Source organism: Crotalus tigris, unplaced genomic scaffold, assembly GCF_016545835.1.
Source record: "Crotalus tigris isolate CLP2741 ecotype Arizona unplaced genomic scaffold, ASM1654583v1 scf7180000017631.5181431, whole genome shotgun sequence".
NCBI classification, from domain to species: Eukaryota; Metazoa; Chordata; class Lepidosauria; order Squamata; family Viperidae; genus Crotalus; species Crotalus tigris.
Genome location: NW_024096525.1, coordinates 1,707,372 through 1,723,203, shown reverse-complemented (window position 1 = coordinate 1,723,203; position 15,832 = coordinate 1,707,372). Strand labels below are relative to the sequence as shown.

Here is a 15,832-nt window from a genome sequence, read left to right as displayed (position 1 = left end):
GAGGCGGGCCTTGACCTGAGACTCATATTCGTTGAGGGTGATTGTCATGATTCAACAATCCAGGTGCCCCTCAACGAATAGGATCTATGATGCCACATGGCGGAGCTTCTGTACCTAGTGCTCAGGTCGTAAGGTGGAGCTTTCGGACATTTCTGTTCCGATTGTTTTGGAATTCCTGATGGATGGGTTGGACAAGGGACTATCCCCGAGCACCATCTGCAGATAGGTTGCAACTCTATCTACGGTACTCGTGTGACAATTGCGCTCCCTTGGCACACCACCCTACGGTGCATTCCTTTTTAAAGGGAGCAACTAACGCCAGGCGGTTCACTGTTATCCTTCTTGGAACCTAGACCGGGTCTTACAGGCCCTCATTTCACCACCCTTCGAGCCTATTACCACATGTTCACTTAAGCTATTATCTATGAAGGTGGCATTTCTCGTGGCAGTCACATCAGCCAGGCGAATTTCAGAACTGGCCGCTCTCTCCGTCAGAGAGGACCTGTGCATCTTCCCTGCAGACAGGGTGACCCTCAGACTAGACCCTTCCTTTATTCCCAAGATAAATTCTTTGTACCATAGGTCCCAGGAGGTGGTTTTACCAAATTTCTGTCCTAACCCTTCCCATGATCTCAAGAAGCGGTGGCACACTCTTGACGTTCGCAGGACTCGGCAATGTTACATCAAACGGACTTCGGCCTTCCGTAAATCCGAAACATTGTTTGTGTCTTTTCAACCTTCCTCCATGGGTCAGAAGGTCTCTTCCTTGATGATAGGAGATGGATTAGGGTTTGCATCGCCCTCGCATACAAGGCACAATCATTGAGAGTTCCTGGACACATCACGGCCCATTCCATTCATGGCACCACTACTTCGGCGGCCTGGGCGACCTAGGCACGTATTGGGGAGATTTGTAGGGTGGCAACATGGTCCTCGCCTTAGTCCTTTGTTCGGCACTACAGAATTGACAAATATGCCTCCTCAGATGCCTCCTTTGGTCGCAGGGTGGTGCAACATGTATTATTACCCAGTGGGACCCAGGCCCAAACTACTCCCCCCCCCCTTAGGGACACAGGGCTTTGGTATGTCCCATTTGTGGATTCTCCATCCAATCATGCGGGAGAAGGGGCGTTGTCTTACCTGAATGCCTTTTCTCAACATGATGATGGAGAATCCACTCCCTCCCGTCTAAGATCAATTTGGCCTTGATTCCAGTGATAGGAAAGCACAGGAGTCGGACTAACATCTGTGTATCGCCTTAGTCTCAAACTGGGGTGCTCTTGCACAGTAGAGGCGTACTTACACTTCAGACTTAGTCTTATTGGAGCAGGAAGATTAAGACAACCCATTTGTGGATTCTCCATCATCATGTTGAGAAAAGGCGTTCAGGTAAGACAACGCCCCATCAGTGCAGAAGAGTGAATGCAAGCACTTAACCAGGCCTTAAATCAGTAATGGTGTGATTTATTTCCAAATATGACTGCACCCAATTTCTTCAACATTAGATTTTTCTACTCTGTTTAAATTCAGCACATATGTTCTAAGAGAATGTAGAATTTAAAGACTCCAGACAAGTTGATAGAACACTTTTGTTTGTGTAGAGCTTAATAGAATCTCATTGCAACTTCAAACTGGTTTTCTAAAGAAAAAAATGTATAAATGCAAAAACATGGGACCTTAAGAACCCACAGGAAATGCATTCCAAACCAAACCCACGTCATGCACTAAAGCATGTTTCAATAGCCAAAGTCCTGAAACCCATAAAAATAGGATGAGATGGGAATGCAAGAAAAAAAGTATTCTCTTTTCATAGACATCCAAAGAGAGTGATGCTACCAGCTTGCAAGCTTAAACATTTTGCTCAAGTTTCTTTAGTCAAGAATCTGGCAAGAGACTTGACTCACTGGTTTGTTCTCCAAAATGATAGATGGCTCAGAAATTAACAAGTCATCTTCACCCAGAGAATCATAATTCACAAAGTTAGGAATGTTGAATTTTATATGACAGTTCACCTCCTCTTCCAGTCGTCCAGCACTCTCAATTACTTCTTGGAAGTGGATGCTACTGTCCTTAACTGGCACCTTATGACACTGCTTGGTTCTATCCATGTCCTCCAGTTCATTGATGTAGCAATGGAGAAACAGTTGTTGAGAAAAAATTTGCTCAGAATCCAGTGGCTGTTCAAAGTCAGCTACAAAGTTGTTTGTGCAGAGTCTTTTCTCAGAAGAGCTTATACGCCTATGAAACAAAGATAAGAAATTTAGTATAATGTCATTTATGTGCATGGTGTGAAATAGGATATGCCAAAACAGATGTATTAATGTTTGTTAATTAATTGGAATTATTCACTGCCATTCTTCCAGGAACTCATGGTGGCCATATCACATTCTATCAAGGTATTGATTTAGCAGCTAGCCAGCTTGTGTAATGTAAGATTTAAGATGTTATGATGGGAATGAGTCAGCAGGGTCTGTCTCTTTGTATAAGCCTTTGTATAAAGGGAAGGCTCCACTGATGTGTTCTTCTCTTCCGCTTCCTGCTGTAACTGCAGTTTGTTGGATCCTGCTGTATTAGCACATGTATGTATATTGTTCCTGGTGTATGATATTGTAGATAGTGTAAGATAAACCACCATTTAATATAGACCACTGTTTACTGTGTTTACTCCTGGGTTATCTCGCACAATAAGACTGTGCACGCTCTAACACGTTCCCTTCATTTTTCCACTAACAATCCTATGAGGTAGGAGGTCTGCTAAGATGGAGGGATTGGCCCAAAATGTCAGTGAACTTCCATGGTTGAGGATAAACTTAAAGATGCCCTACTTTAACAGTAGTTCCCACTTGACATATACTTATTCAGTGACGGTTCAAAGTTCTGATGATGCTGAATGAGAAGTACTTATAATGGGTCCTTGTAGTTTTGGCTGTTGCAGGGCCCCTGCATGATCACCATTTCCTGATGGCTTCTGACAAAAGTCAGTGGGAAAGCCAGCAAGAAATCATAGATGGAGATCAAGTCTGTGGAACGTTGCAACTGTTCAGTATTTGCCTAATGATGGCAACTGAGATTGCTGGAACTACCATTGTAGAATGGCATGGTCACATGATATGCCTTACAATTGTGCTGCTTAGTTACACAGTTCCCAATCCCAATTACAATTGGTAAGTAAGGACTACCTGGGCACTGAAAATCGATAATATTTCTCGAATATTATCAATAATATTTCTAGAATATTATTGATATTTCTCAAATATTATCAATTTGCAATTCTTAGCGTTCTGAGTGAAAAGTGTCTTTCTTGCTCAGCTCTGCCAACATCAGTAATGTGTTTCAATAAATCCTAATAACCAAGGGCAACTCTTACATTCTCATGTAGAACAAAGTGCATACATTTGTTATGAAATATTTAGATTTAATTGTGAACACGTAGCGTTTCTGGCACTAGCAGTATATTTGGGGGAACTCAGCAGGACTTACTCTTGATGTGGTACTCCTGTCTTGGTCAGCAAGGTCAGCACAAAGAACATAAAAATGACAAACACAGCAAGGCCAACCCAAAATCCAATCACAATGGAATCTATAATGGAGGGAGGGAAAAAAACTGATTTCAAAATGTATATCTTAAAAACTATAATTGAGAAAGAGCAAAAAAGGATTTAAAAATAGCAAACATCCAGCTAAGACTTACATTTGTGAGCTTTGAGATCTTTAAAGGAGACTGGGCCATATTCATAATATTCATATTCCCACGTATAATCAGAATGAGATAATAAGGCATGTTGGGACGTTTTGTTGAAAATATAGTGAGGTTCCATCATCTCCAGCCTGTCAATACATAAATGACATAAGCTTTTGCAGAATAACGCAATCTCAGTGTCAATCTGCTCTATCTACTACTCGCAGTGACTGATAGTCATTCTATCTTATTGCAAAGATTAGGGTTTACCTACCTCTTTCCAGTTTATTGCTAACATAGCTAAAATCGGCAAAGTCTTAGCCACAGAATAGGTGATTCCCAAGGCCAATTTTATGTCCAAAGTGAGATGCAGATCAGTGCTCAACATATAAAATTAAATGCCATTTTCATTCTGAGTTGTGAAGAATTTACATCAGCCTTTCAAACTAGACCAAATCAGAAAAGAGACCATTCACAAATTAATCCTGATAACCTGACAGAAGTTCTCTCCTTTTCTCTTTTGCTGTTTTTTTTTTACTTACAGCTGAATGATGGACTATGCAAAGTTAGATAATTGGGTTTTTTTTTCTACTAGAACAGTGTTTCTCAACCTTGACAATTTTAAGGCATGTGGACTTCAACTCCCAGAATTCCACAGCCAGCCTGCTATACTAGAAGATCATCGAATATTCTAGTTGCAAAGTTGAGCTTCTGAAATTTGATAAGCAATTAGGGGAGGGAGAAAAAAACATAGGTGGAAGGAAGAGGAGAAGCAGAACAGGGCAGATTTTATAAGATTGTCACAGAATATTTGTGCATTCTCATTATCTATTTCACAGTTTTCATCGGAGACAGGTTCAAGTGGAACCCGTTCAAGAGAAGTGTTGGAGAAAAATCTAGAATTATTTTCTTCTCTATAGGCATCTTTCTTCTTTAATACAGCATCACCTCTTTTTGTATCTCAACCATTTCCTTTCATTGATTCCTTATTCCATTTCTCCATATATTAGATGATCTTGTCGTCTTTTCCCAACCTCGTTTTAGCATCTTATAGCAACTTGCCATTTGGGAATAATTACTAGTTGTCTACTTCAATGCTATCTATCAACTCAACTACATCTGAGAAAAATATATGAAGAGCAGATTGGGTCAGAGGGAGTCCTAATATTCTAACAAAATGCATTTTTGCAGAATACAATTAAACCCAAGCAAAGTAAGAATCATCTTATTTTATTGATTTTTTTCACATTTTTGAACCACCCATCTCCCTCAATGCTTCTGACACAGCTTCTTTCATTGCCTATATTGGAAGTGTATGCCCCCAAAGAACGTCAACTAATGATATGCTGCCCTGATACAGGGCCCCTCATACCATCCGATGAAGAAAATCTAAATGACAATTTGCCAGCCTTCCTGCTAAATATCTCTGTGTCGCTGTGGCACAACTATTTTGGAAGATATGCTACACAATGATTTATCAAAATAAATAGAGAAAGGTGTGCCTTCATGTGGCTTGACACTGCTCCTTCAGCAATGCCCATCCATTTAAATAAGAGTCACCGAAGAGGATTTGCTTATGTCTATTAACTCAACCTGTCCATTTCTTTTTCTGCTACATTTGATGGCACTCCATATTTATCCTAGGCCTCATATATATGTGTGTGTGTGTGTGTGTGTGTGTGTGTGTGTGTGTGTGTGTTTCCGCGGATACAAAACAAAATCCTGGTGAGTTAGCATATGAACAATACAGTGTGATAAGGAAGGAGAAGGTGGTAGGAATAAGTCAGAAATTTGCCCTCGTGAAGAATCTATGGATTCTTGCCAAAGAATAATAATCAGGCAGATGAAAAACAGCATTACTCAAAACCAAATAATTAACTATCATGGCAATATCTCATCCACAAGGAGAGGCTGCAGGACAGCTAATAAATTGTTCAGACAGCAAGTAGTAACCTCTTTATTAGCCACAGCTACCACTACAAAAACTGATAGCTGAGCTTAAACTACACTGCAGTACTTCAGATGGGATGGTAGCAGAGCTAGAATGTTAATTCAAAAGGGAAATAAGATTCCCTCTCAGGTGATATGAAGCCACAATTATCCACCTCCCAAATATAATTCAAGTTAACAAAGCATGTCAAAGGTTTTTTTTTTAAGTCTCAGAAATTCACAAATGCCTAAATATTTAAAGGGAATTAAATATATGTAAAAGAAATACATATATTTAGAGCCATCAATAGAAGATAGGCTAAGCAGTGTTTCTCAACCTTAACAATTTTAAGGCATGTGGACTTCAACTCTCAGAATTCCACAGCCAGAAATGCTGGCTGTGGAATTCTGGGAGTTGAAGTCCACATGCCTTAAAATTGTCAAGGTTAAGAAACACTAGGCTAAGGGAAAAGCACTTTGATGATGAAACACCCTATTTTTCTACTATTTTCTTCTATTTTCCATTCAAGTACTGTAACCTATTATATAGGCTAGTCCTATACAAGAATGGACAGTCATCTAGAGCAAGGGTCCTCAAACCCCGGTCCGTGGACCAGCACTGATCAGCGGCATGCCAGAAACCGGTCCGTGCAAACAAGTGAATCCCCATCTACAGGATGCAGGCAGCACGCAAAACCACGCCCCCTCCGGTTCGCAAAAATACCTCTCTCCATGGAACCGGTCCCCGGTGCCCAAAAGATTGGGGACCTCTGATCTAGAGTGCTAGATAACTGTCCCTTCTTTTTCTCCCTCTCTGTTTTTCGTTAATCATTGTCGGCATCCCAAGAAGCATGGCCAAGGTTGAGGGAGTAATTCAGCAACATCAAGAATGTCATTGGTTGCCAATCCTGGCACACCTGTATGAAATCTGTAGTGTTTTCTCTCTTCGTACTGCCTTAGAGAATTAGAAGCATATGGTAGCCAAAGGAAAAGCAATTAAGAACTGATGCATTTGCCAGAACAAGCCAGAGAGGTCGTGGGTTGTTGTTGGTTTTTTAACCTTCAGGATCAGAAATCATATCTGTCAATGACAGTTGCATGAGTGACCGTGGTGGAGTGAAAAAGGAGAGAAGGTAAAGCCTTGTACATTGCATGTAACTACGTAAGGGGCAGAACTTGAAATGTGTCATCATAGTGTGCATTTGATTATTCTGAGCAAATTTTAGCTTTCTGTAGATGTCCCTGATCAGTTGTTATGGGTCAAATGGGAGATACTATCGTCATGTCCCTGCTGTGGAATTCCCACAAGCAAGTTTATCCCATTCTTCTCCATGGGAAATAGGATACCGAGCTGACTTTTGCTCTGATACACAAGGACCTCTTCTGCATTCTTAGAATGAGACTTCTAGGTATTAAGACCAGAACATGTTCAATAAGAAAATACACATTTCTACAACTCTCTTCATGAGAGTTAAATCACAGAGCTGTTTTCTGTTTTGAAATTTCCAATCATAATTCCTTAAAGATCACGTTTTTTTTCTTTTTAAAATACAAAGGGTGTGTGTGTGTGTGTAGTTAACTGCCTTAAAACTGAGGAAGAACTGTGGCTTGTAAAAACAACCTAATTAACGTCTACTTCAGAGTTTCTAAGGAGTATAAGATTAATGAGTGTAATATGGTGGGTGCTTTTTCTAATCCATCTAATTCAGTGTTTCTCAACCTTGACAATTTTAAGGCATGTGGACTTCAACTCCCAGAATTCCACAGCCAGCATTGCTGGCTGTGGAATTCTGGGAGTTGAAGTCCACATGCCTTAAAATTGTCAAGGTTGAGAAACACTGATCTAATTGCTGTGTCCACAGTGTGCACTGTCTCTGCCTCTACTTTCTAAACCAGTGGTTCTCAATCTGTGGGTCGGGACCCCAGTTGGGGTCGAACGACCATTTTACGGGGGTCGCCAAACAATGCAGTCCGCCATTTTTTCCCCCTTTTCCTTAGCTGTGCTATTCCCTTTTATTCTATTGGCTTTTGAAAGCCAATAGAATAGACTCTCTTGAATAGAGTCTAATTCTATTGGCTTTCAAAAGCCAATAGGAATTGTCCAGGCTGTCTCTGCCCTGCTGAGCCCGCCAAAAGTCCCATTCTGCAAATGGTGCTGCACTAGCTGAGTAGTCCTCGACTTACGACCGGTTGGGGGTCGCGGCATTAAAAAGGTTGAGAACTACTGTTCTAAACGGATTTGCTAAATGACCACAGAGCAGGGCAAGTGGCTCATAAAGTATGCCTTGTGGAGGAGTGAGGAACTGATTTGGTGATATTAAAGGCTGGCTCTGGCTTGCTCATTCAGTTCAGCCAACCGGAAGCCAAATATAACAATACCAGGATGAAGTTTTTCCCAAATATTGGCATGTTGAAAAACATCTGATTACTTTGAAAGATCAACTCACTGGCTCAAATATTTGAAATTTCATTTCTTCACAGCATGGCAGTGCAAAGTTTCCTGTTTCTACTTTGATTTTTTTTTATTTAAATTTTATAAAGTTTATTAAAAGGAAGAAATCAAATTAGGCATATACATTGCCTGATGATGATGATGATGATGAGGAGGAGGAGGAGGAGGCAGAGGAGGAGGATGACCAAAAACAACTTCTCCATATGCTATTATATCAACATTATATATATATATATGGAAAATATATACACACACAAATACACACACACACAAGTAAGCAAGGTGAAAAGAGAGATCATTGCTTTATCTGAATGTAGACATTGCAATAATAACATAAGAGAGGATAGAATAAAAAATTCTTCCTAAAATAGCTATACAAAATACAATTACAGAAGCCTTCCTTTTTGAAAGCACTTCTTCCTTTGCAATAAATCATACAATTATGAAAGCATTTCTGCTGAATTTAAGTTTCAGTGATCAAAGTATAAAAAAAGAAAGTCCAGATAACACAGATCATAATAAAACATTTGTGGTAGCTTAGCAATGATGCAGCCCGGTGTATAAAAAACACTTAATGAAAATGTATCTTTCAAATCTCCAAACAAAAAAAAAGAAACCCAACTATTTCGGGAAGGAGGTGCAAAAGAGGGGGGGGGGAGATGGGAGTCAAACCAACCATTAGGGACACAGACTCAATAAAGTCATTTGGTGGCTTCAGTGCATATGCAGCTGGTTGAAGAAAAGAAGGGAAAGTGAAAACTGCTGGCAATTAAATGCTCCAACAGACCAAGACGGAAAGAAAGATCTCATTTATTTGTTTTGCTTCTTAATGAACAACAAATAAAAAAACAAAAACAGAAACACAATCAAAGAGAAGAAAAAATACACATAAAAGTGCTATGGCAAAAAAATGACAATGTACAACCCAAAAAATCAAATATATGCCATTATATGAATAAACAGTTAAAATTTTTATAATATCCATTTGTCTATTGCAAATATTTTTTTCTTAAAAACATGAGACTTGTTGAATAATATTTGCATTAGACAAGCCTGACATATTTAAGAAAAATGGAATCCTAAATAGGTCCTTCAGTAAAGATAATTCTATTTCTGACATTACTGGTCCAACCTTCCAATCACATAGTTATTTAGTGCTCCCACCTGCTTTATTCTGTCCTCTCTGAATTTACACATCAGGTATCTAGTTCCTAGGAATGCAATATTATGAAACAATTTGAGGTGTCTATAGAGAAACCAAGTTCAGAATAGATGTCTAGACAGGTTTCTCCAGAACAAAAATCGCAGACATTCTAAATGATATATTCTTAAATTAATGTATAATACTCACTGTTAACTTGCAGCTGCCGAAATAAAGTACAATAGCTTATGGAAAGAAGGCAATTGCTTCATTAATTAAGGAGTGGCATGGGAGAGCAAAGAATTTTATCTCATATTCAAATTTTAAAAAGTAGACAGCTGCAACTAACAGACCCTAGATGAATATGTTTATTAAAATGCAGATTTGGACCACATGTTTTCTTTCCTCTATCGTAAAATGCATTGATCTTGTGGTATTTGTTTTAAATTTACCACATTTTAAAACTCTGACTTTTTTCCCTTGAACTATATTTTCTTCTCAGTTTTAATATTCTAATTTGGGGGGGGGGTACTTGTTTGCAACTGCTTCTTTAATCTGCCCATGATTTTAAATATTTTTTTTATGATTTAGCAAACCAAGCTCCACATGGAGCTCTCCAAGGTGCTAGTCTTGATTTCCCTTTAAGATTGCTTCGCTGAGATCGGAATTGCTTTGCAATTCCCACTTGGCAAAGGCTGCTGCCTGTTATTTTTGAAATGTGTGAGTATCAGCTTCTTTCTATGACATTTAAGGATTTATGATAGGTTCAGTTTCTTTCCTGGGTGACAGAAAGGCTGCTGAAGCATAGAAGAAGTTTCTTCTCCACAGATTTGCAGATTCAGCACCTACCCAGTGAAGTTACAGGGCAGCCTTCCACAATTGGATTTAGTCTAGATCTATTAGACTTCAACTCTCTCTCAAAAAAAAAAATCCAGTTTGGAAAATCTGCAGGGCAACCGCTCAAGGAAGACTGCTTTGCCTGCATACTGAGATTGTTGGCCACAAACATATTTGATTTGCTATAGAAAGTTTCACTGACAGAACTATGTAATAATCTCAGGTTCTTAATATTTAAAAAAGTGATTAGAACGGTTACAATTTGTTTCAGCCAACAATAGAGGCATGAAGCAATGCAGAAAGTTGGTTCTTGACCTCACGCTGACCCTTGCTGCACCAATTCAAGAATCATTGCTTCCTCCCTCAGTGTTTTTCACCCACAGTTGGTTCTGCCAGAGAATATAAAGCTATTACATCCCATCTGATTAGAAATACATTTGTTGAGTTCTTGCTGAAAACATGGACATTAATGTCTGATTTATGCTCGCCCCCGCTTGGAACATTCTGACCTGCAATTATTCTTTTGATAAACCTACAGTGAGGAGAAAGGCTCAGTATGTGTTGCCTTGGAAACCTGTATGGAAGGACAGTTGGGGTATAAATGTTTAAAAACAATTAAATGAAATTAATTAGCATCATGTCATTGTTGTCTACACTGCAGTAAATACTAAGCTTGCCTTCAAAGTTCTCTGTAGCTTTGCCTCACCCAGTCTTTCTGATTTTATTTCCTAATTTTTTACCCAGCAGTGCTGTATTTTTATCTATCGTTCTCTGCTGCCCTTTCCAAAAACACTTTCCATTTTTTGTATTTAGTATTGTTCTGTATCCATAGTGCAAGATCCAAAGCAGCAAACCTTCAAAAATAAAAAGTATTAGCTCTAGAGTAGATAATAGAAATCTCCTAAGTGAGAAGAAAGCTTCTCTAATCCATTCTGTAAGGATGATGGGATATTTTGTTTAGATCTGACCAAAGATTTTAATCTTTCCCTTTATATCCAGCTAAACTAATTTAAAACCATGTTAAAAACTCTTATGGTATCCTCTTTTTGCTCCTTTTCACATACACTCTAAGTGCACAATCAGCTTCAAACACTATGGGAACTGAGTTGTTGACTTTTCTATAGGATAACAACAAGAACCAGAAATATCTCCCAAGTAAAATTAATTCCAGCTTTGTCTTATGCACTTCTGTCTATGTTCTCCGAGTGCTTATTCTACATGGTGTTCACATGGTACCACTTGTGCTTCCTCAGCTCGGAACAACTCTTAAATGAATTGTTTGGCAAAAGAAGTGAGATTAGAAAATCTATCAGAGTTCAGACCATTAAAGAATTTGGGTTGAAGTCATGCTATTATCCCCAACATCTGGAAACTTTGCCATCCACTTAAATTGAGATGGCTGTAGGTAAAGAGATGTTTCTTGGGGATCTTAGTTGAGCTGTTCCTTGCCTTGCCTATGGTATATATCTAGCATTGTTTTTTTCCCCCCCAGTTCTACACACCCAATTCCTACTGCTACACTGCTGCCACAATGTCAGAATAAAGCAAAAAACAAGAAATGCTCTTTATCAAAGGTCAGCATCCAATCAGATTGATTTCAGGTTTTCACTTTATTCTACAAAAAAATATTTTGCTCTCCTGTGGTTGCTAATGTAAGATTTGGCTGACATAAAAAAAACTCAGGTTTAGCTCCTTCTGGGAGACAGGAAGGGGCCTCTCAAACTCATTTCAACTATTCTACTCTAGTTAATTATTTATAATTCACACATTCCCCCAAAATATGGCTGAATTAGGCACCTGTCCAAGAAGGAATTAAACTAGAAAATCATACCGTATTACATTGTTGAGAATGGCATCACAAATACAGAGCAGGAGGAAAGAAAGAACATTGAACTGTAAATTTTAGTTACATGAGAAATAAATTGACATGAAGATCTCTGTGTTATTTGAAAGGCCACTGTAGAAGAAAAATATTCTGGAAAGACGAGTCAATTAGGATTTGAGGAAGAAGCTTTCTAAACCTAAAGCATAGCAATAAAATAGGCTAGGAACAAACACTGCAGAATAAATTCATTATAGGGAATTAGCCAGGAGACGAAAAAAGAAAACTCAGGTTTTAAAAGCATTGTTCCTTAATTTTGTCCAAATTTAAGAGGCTGAAAAGAACAGGACATAATTTTCAGCAGTGCTTGAGGCAATTAGAAATTTGTTTAGAGCCTAACAACAAATAATTGAATAAAGCTGTTCAAAACGCTACCTGAACTGCAAACTGCATTTTGCAGATTGAACACTATCCTGTTCAGCCTTCCTCAGATTGTGTGATTTCCAGATATGATGTGTTACTCCTTAGGATCATCCAATTTGTAGTCTAGACACATCTGGTAGGCATTTTTCAGGCCTTCTATTTTCTCCTTCTCTCCAGTTCTTTTCTTTGACATTTTGTGGTTTGCTCCTAGTATTATCTTTTTTTGTGGCTTTCTAATTTTTTCTCCAAGGAACCAACATAATTTGACACCATGCAGAGCCTTTGAAAACAATAAGGTTTGTGATTCCCTTAATGTGTTACAGCTTCTGGATGGATTTTACTATTTACTGAAATTTCACTGCATCCCAGATTTTGTACTCTGGCTATCTGAGTTCAGATAAACAAGAGGAGGAAAACTATTTATTAGTCACATTTATACAGCTGCCCATCTCAATAAAAGTGATTGCACAGCATGCAACCATGTTGTTGTATAGTTTTCAAGATATCTTCAATGTTTTCACTTGATCCATTCTATCTTCTTTTGAAGGGACTAAATACAAATAGTATTATGCCAAGAAAATTGTTTCACGATAACTGGACCTTGTTGAATTTTCTGAAAATTAAAGAAAACCATTTTTCTTTAAAAGAGATGTGGCTTTTTGAACTCTTGCCGAGTTCCCACATCATGCCGTAATACTGTTTGTCTGGCCATTATGATTTATGCTTTAGCAAAGTGCATGAAGCAAAACTCTTGGGATTGTTCAATCTTGGCTTAGGGCAATACCTGAAAGGAAACAGGGAAAATGCTATCCAAAAAGAAAGCTGCAAAGGATGGACAAAGAGCTGTGAAACACAAAATTCATTACAGTAATTACCACAACAGCGTATCTTTTGCCAAATCTCAGTTATTTTCCTCTTCCTTTATGCATCTAATATTTCCAACTTTTAGGAATTAATTTCTTTCATGTAGTTCAAGAAATGGAATATGGAATGGAAGATTGGAGGCCTTAGAAAACTGGATATGTTAGCTGCCACAATCAGTACCTGCTGTATTACTGTGACTAGAGAAAATCTCTTCCCAGTTTAAAACAAGAGCCCTGTCTACCAACCTGTTCCTGAATGTTGCACAATTCAATCCCCTCAACAGCTTCAAATCATCAAAAGGCTGTTTTGTTCTCCATATACCAGCCTACCTGTTAGGATCTTCAGAGTTCTTGTCTAAGTCCACTTTGCTCAAAAGGGAGGACAAGATGTGGCAGTTCCCAGAAAAGACGCCTGGTGCACAGCTTAAGACCGTTTGGTTTGCCTGGGTCATTTAAAACTACGGCCTGTTGCTTTTTATCTCTAACACTTCCCTAGGTTCGCCTTTTTGCTATTATTCCTATTTTATCTGGTTGTTTAATCTTGGGCATTATGTACTTTTTAAAGCTGTATGCCATGTTTTAATACTTTTTTTTTTTTTGGTATGCATCTATGAGAATCTGTTTGAAAAATCGGAAGAACGGGAAAATATTCTAAAGAAACGCCTGCCATAGCTCAGCTAGAGATCGGCAGCAACTTCAGCTTATAAACCAAGTGGCACTGAGACGTCACCCCTTCCGTAACACCGCCGGAGCGGGTAAGAGCAACCTCAAGTAAGGTGGGGAGATATTTCTTCCTTCCTCGTTTACACCTCAGAATTCCCAACTCAGTATTAATTTAATACAGTGCCGGAATAATTTGCATAAAGCCACCCCGCATACTGTCCACACATAACCTCCCCCTAACAAATCAATACGCTGCCGGATCAAAGCCTCCTCCGACCCAGGGCGACATCTGTGCAACCTTTCGGGAGCCTTTTAAAAACAGCGCCGCCGGGCTTGTCCCCCCCCCTCCCCCAATAAAGGTGTTTATTTGGCAATCAGCCAGCGATCAGACGAGGGAGTGTCCAAATCATGCTGCCGCCCCTTCAAAAAAAATCGCATCCGGCGACGCTTCAGAGATCCCAAGTTCGCTGAGAAGAGCACCTCGCCTCCTTCTCACGTCTCCCACCAAATGACTACTGCAACCACAGTTCCTCCCTTGCATTTTGCGCGAAGACAAACAGGCTCCGGAGCTGCGCCTCCTCTGCTCCTTTACGCGAAGGTTGCACTTACCCTCCTTCCACGTTTCCCGCTTTTCCCTCCACTTGCCAGGCGCGCACCCGCGATCTTCTCTACCGTCCGCCGCCTCCTCGCCAAACGGCTTTCATTCATAAGACGCGCCGCGCCGCGCCGCGCCGCGCCGCCGAGAAGCAACCGGCTCCCTCGAACGACCGACTGCTGAAGGGAGGCGCTGCAGCCTTGGCGTCTCCCTCCGCGCAGCAACGGCGGCGCCTCTGAGCCGGCTGGAGTTTCCCGCGGCATTTCTCAGCTGCCCTCTGGCGGAGGTCCGGATATTGCAACCCAGAGCAACAGAAGACTCTGTAAAAGTTGTAACCAAAAGAATGACAAAAGGTCCGGCAATCAGCCTTAGTCCTGGCAATTAAGATAATGAAATGGTGGATAGAGTCCATCCACCTTGCTGCTAGTCGTCCTTTCCTTTTTCCTTCCACCTTTCCCGGTGTTAGGAACTTCTCAAAGCAGCCTTGTCTTCTCATATAAGAGAATACTTTGAGCCTTGTCATTTTTGCCTCAAGGGAGAATTCCGGATTGCTTTATCCTGTGATCCCTTTGTTTTCTTGTCAGTTTCTGGAGTCTTTTCCAACACCAGAAAGAAAGCCTCATACTCGATATCATGCTTTTTCATGCTACTGTGGTGTCACAGAAATAAACATTGTCCACACAAATTTTAATCTGTGTAAGTTATAGAGACATCACAGCATCTGTGTGTTTTCCAAGGCCTTCATTGCTATCCAAACAAGGGCCAGTCTAGGACATATTTCTTGACTGCCAATCCTAACAGGCAGAAGCTATCTGTCACTTCAGTAACCACATCCTCGGTTCAAAGGGTAGTCGTCATACTTATTGTCATTATTTTGGGCTTCTTTATATTTGTTTTTGAAATGCTTCTTGATTTTCATTACTAAAGCTTACAGGTAATTGGCATTTTCAGCTATCAGTAGTGTCATCAATATAGTACAGGTTATTGATCTTTCTTCCTCCAATTTTAAAACCACACTCAACTTATTCCAACCACACTTCCCTCAATATATGTTCAGCATATAAGCTGAATAAATAAGGGGAGAGTTACAGAAACATTAAGTAATAGTATAATGCACTGTTGCTGTAGCTAACATGGTTAGTATATAATGAGACACCCAGATCTCATCCAGATTCAATTTTCTAGTCTTTTGAATCTGTCTCATGGAATTTTGCAGCTTTCCATATCCTTCTGCAGTTGCAAGACATTACTTTAAAATACTTTTTCAACTATTTAGGATGGAGGAAAAAGAAAATGCAATCCTGAAGATTATATGAATCAAAAAATGTATGTACTAATATGCTCCCTCTGTGCTGCATAGCACTGAGGAGCTGTACCCTCTTTTTTTCTAAGTAATGATCTCACATTGATTTTTCTATTCCATTAAAG

General features: G+C 39.6%; 1 protein-coding gene across 2 annotated transcripts; it reads right to left on the bottom strand.

The window, feature by feature from the left end:
- Positions 1-1,448: 1,448 nt before the first annotated feature.
- On the bottom strand, positions 1,449-14,597 carry MRAP2 (melanocortin 2 receptor accessory protein 2). Of its 2 annotated transcripts, XM_039334438.1 has the most exons (4): positions 14,419-14,597; positions 3,692-3,828; positions 3,481-3,580; positions 1,449-2,238 (listed from the first exon to the last, which is right to left on the bottom strand). In XM_039334438.1, the coding sequence occupies exons 2-4, from the start codon at positions 3,819-3,821 to the stop codon at positions 1,872-1,874; spliced, it is 597 nt and encodes a 198-aa protein (XP_039190372.1). In that variant the 5' UTR covers positions 3,822-3,828; positions 14,419-14,597; the 3' UTR covers positions 1,449-1,871. The 2 variants fall into 2 exon arrangements, with proteins under 2 accessions (XP_039190372.1, XP_039190373.1); XM_039334439.1 differs by lacking the exon at positions 14,419-14,597 and having other exon boundaries at positions 3,692-4,281.
- Positions 14,598-15,832: the final 1,235 nt, after the last annotated feature.

Coding starts and splice junctions, on each gene's coding strand:
- MRAP2 (XM_039334438.1), bottom strand. CDS start 3,821: ATGATGGAACCTCACTATATTTTCAACAAAACGTCCCAACATGCCTTA. Junction 3,581..3,691: donor AGATCTCAAAGCTCACAAAT/GTAAGTCTTAGC, acceptor CCTCCATTATAG/ATTCCATTGTGATTGGATTT. Junction 2,239..3,480: donor ACAGGAGTACCACATCAAGA/GTAAGTCCTGCT, acceptor TTTGTTTCATAG/GCGTATAAGCTCTTCTGAGA.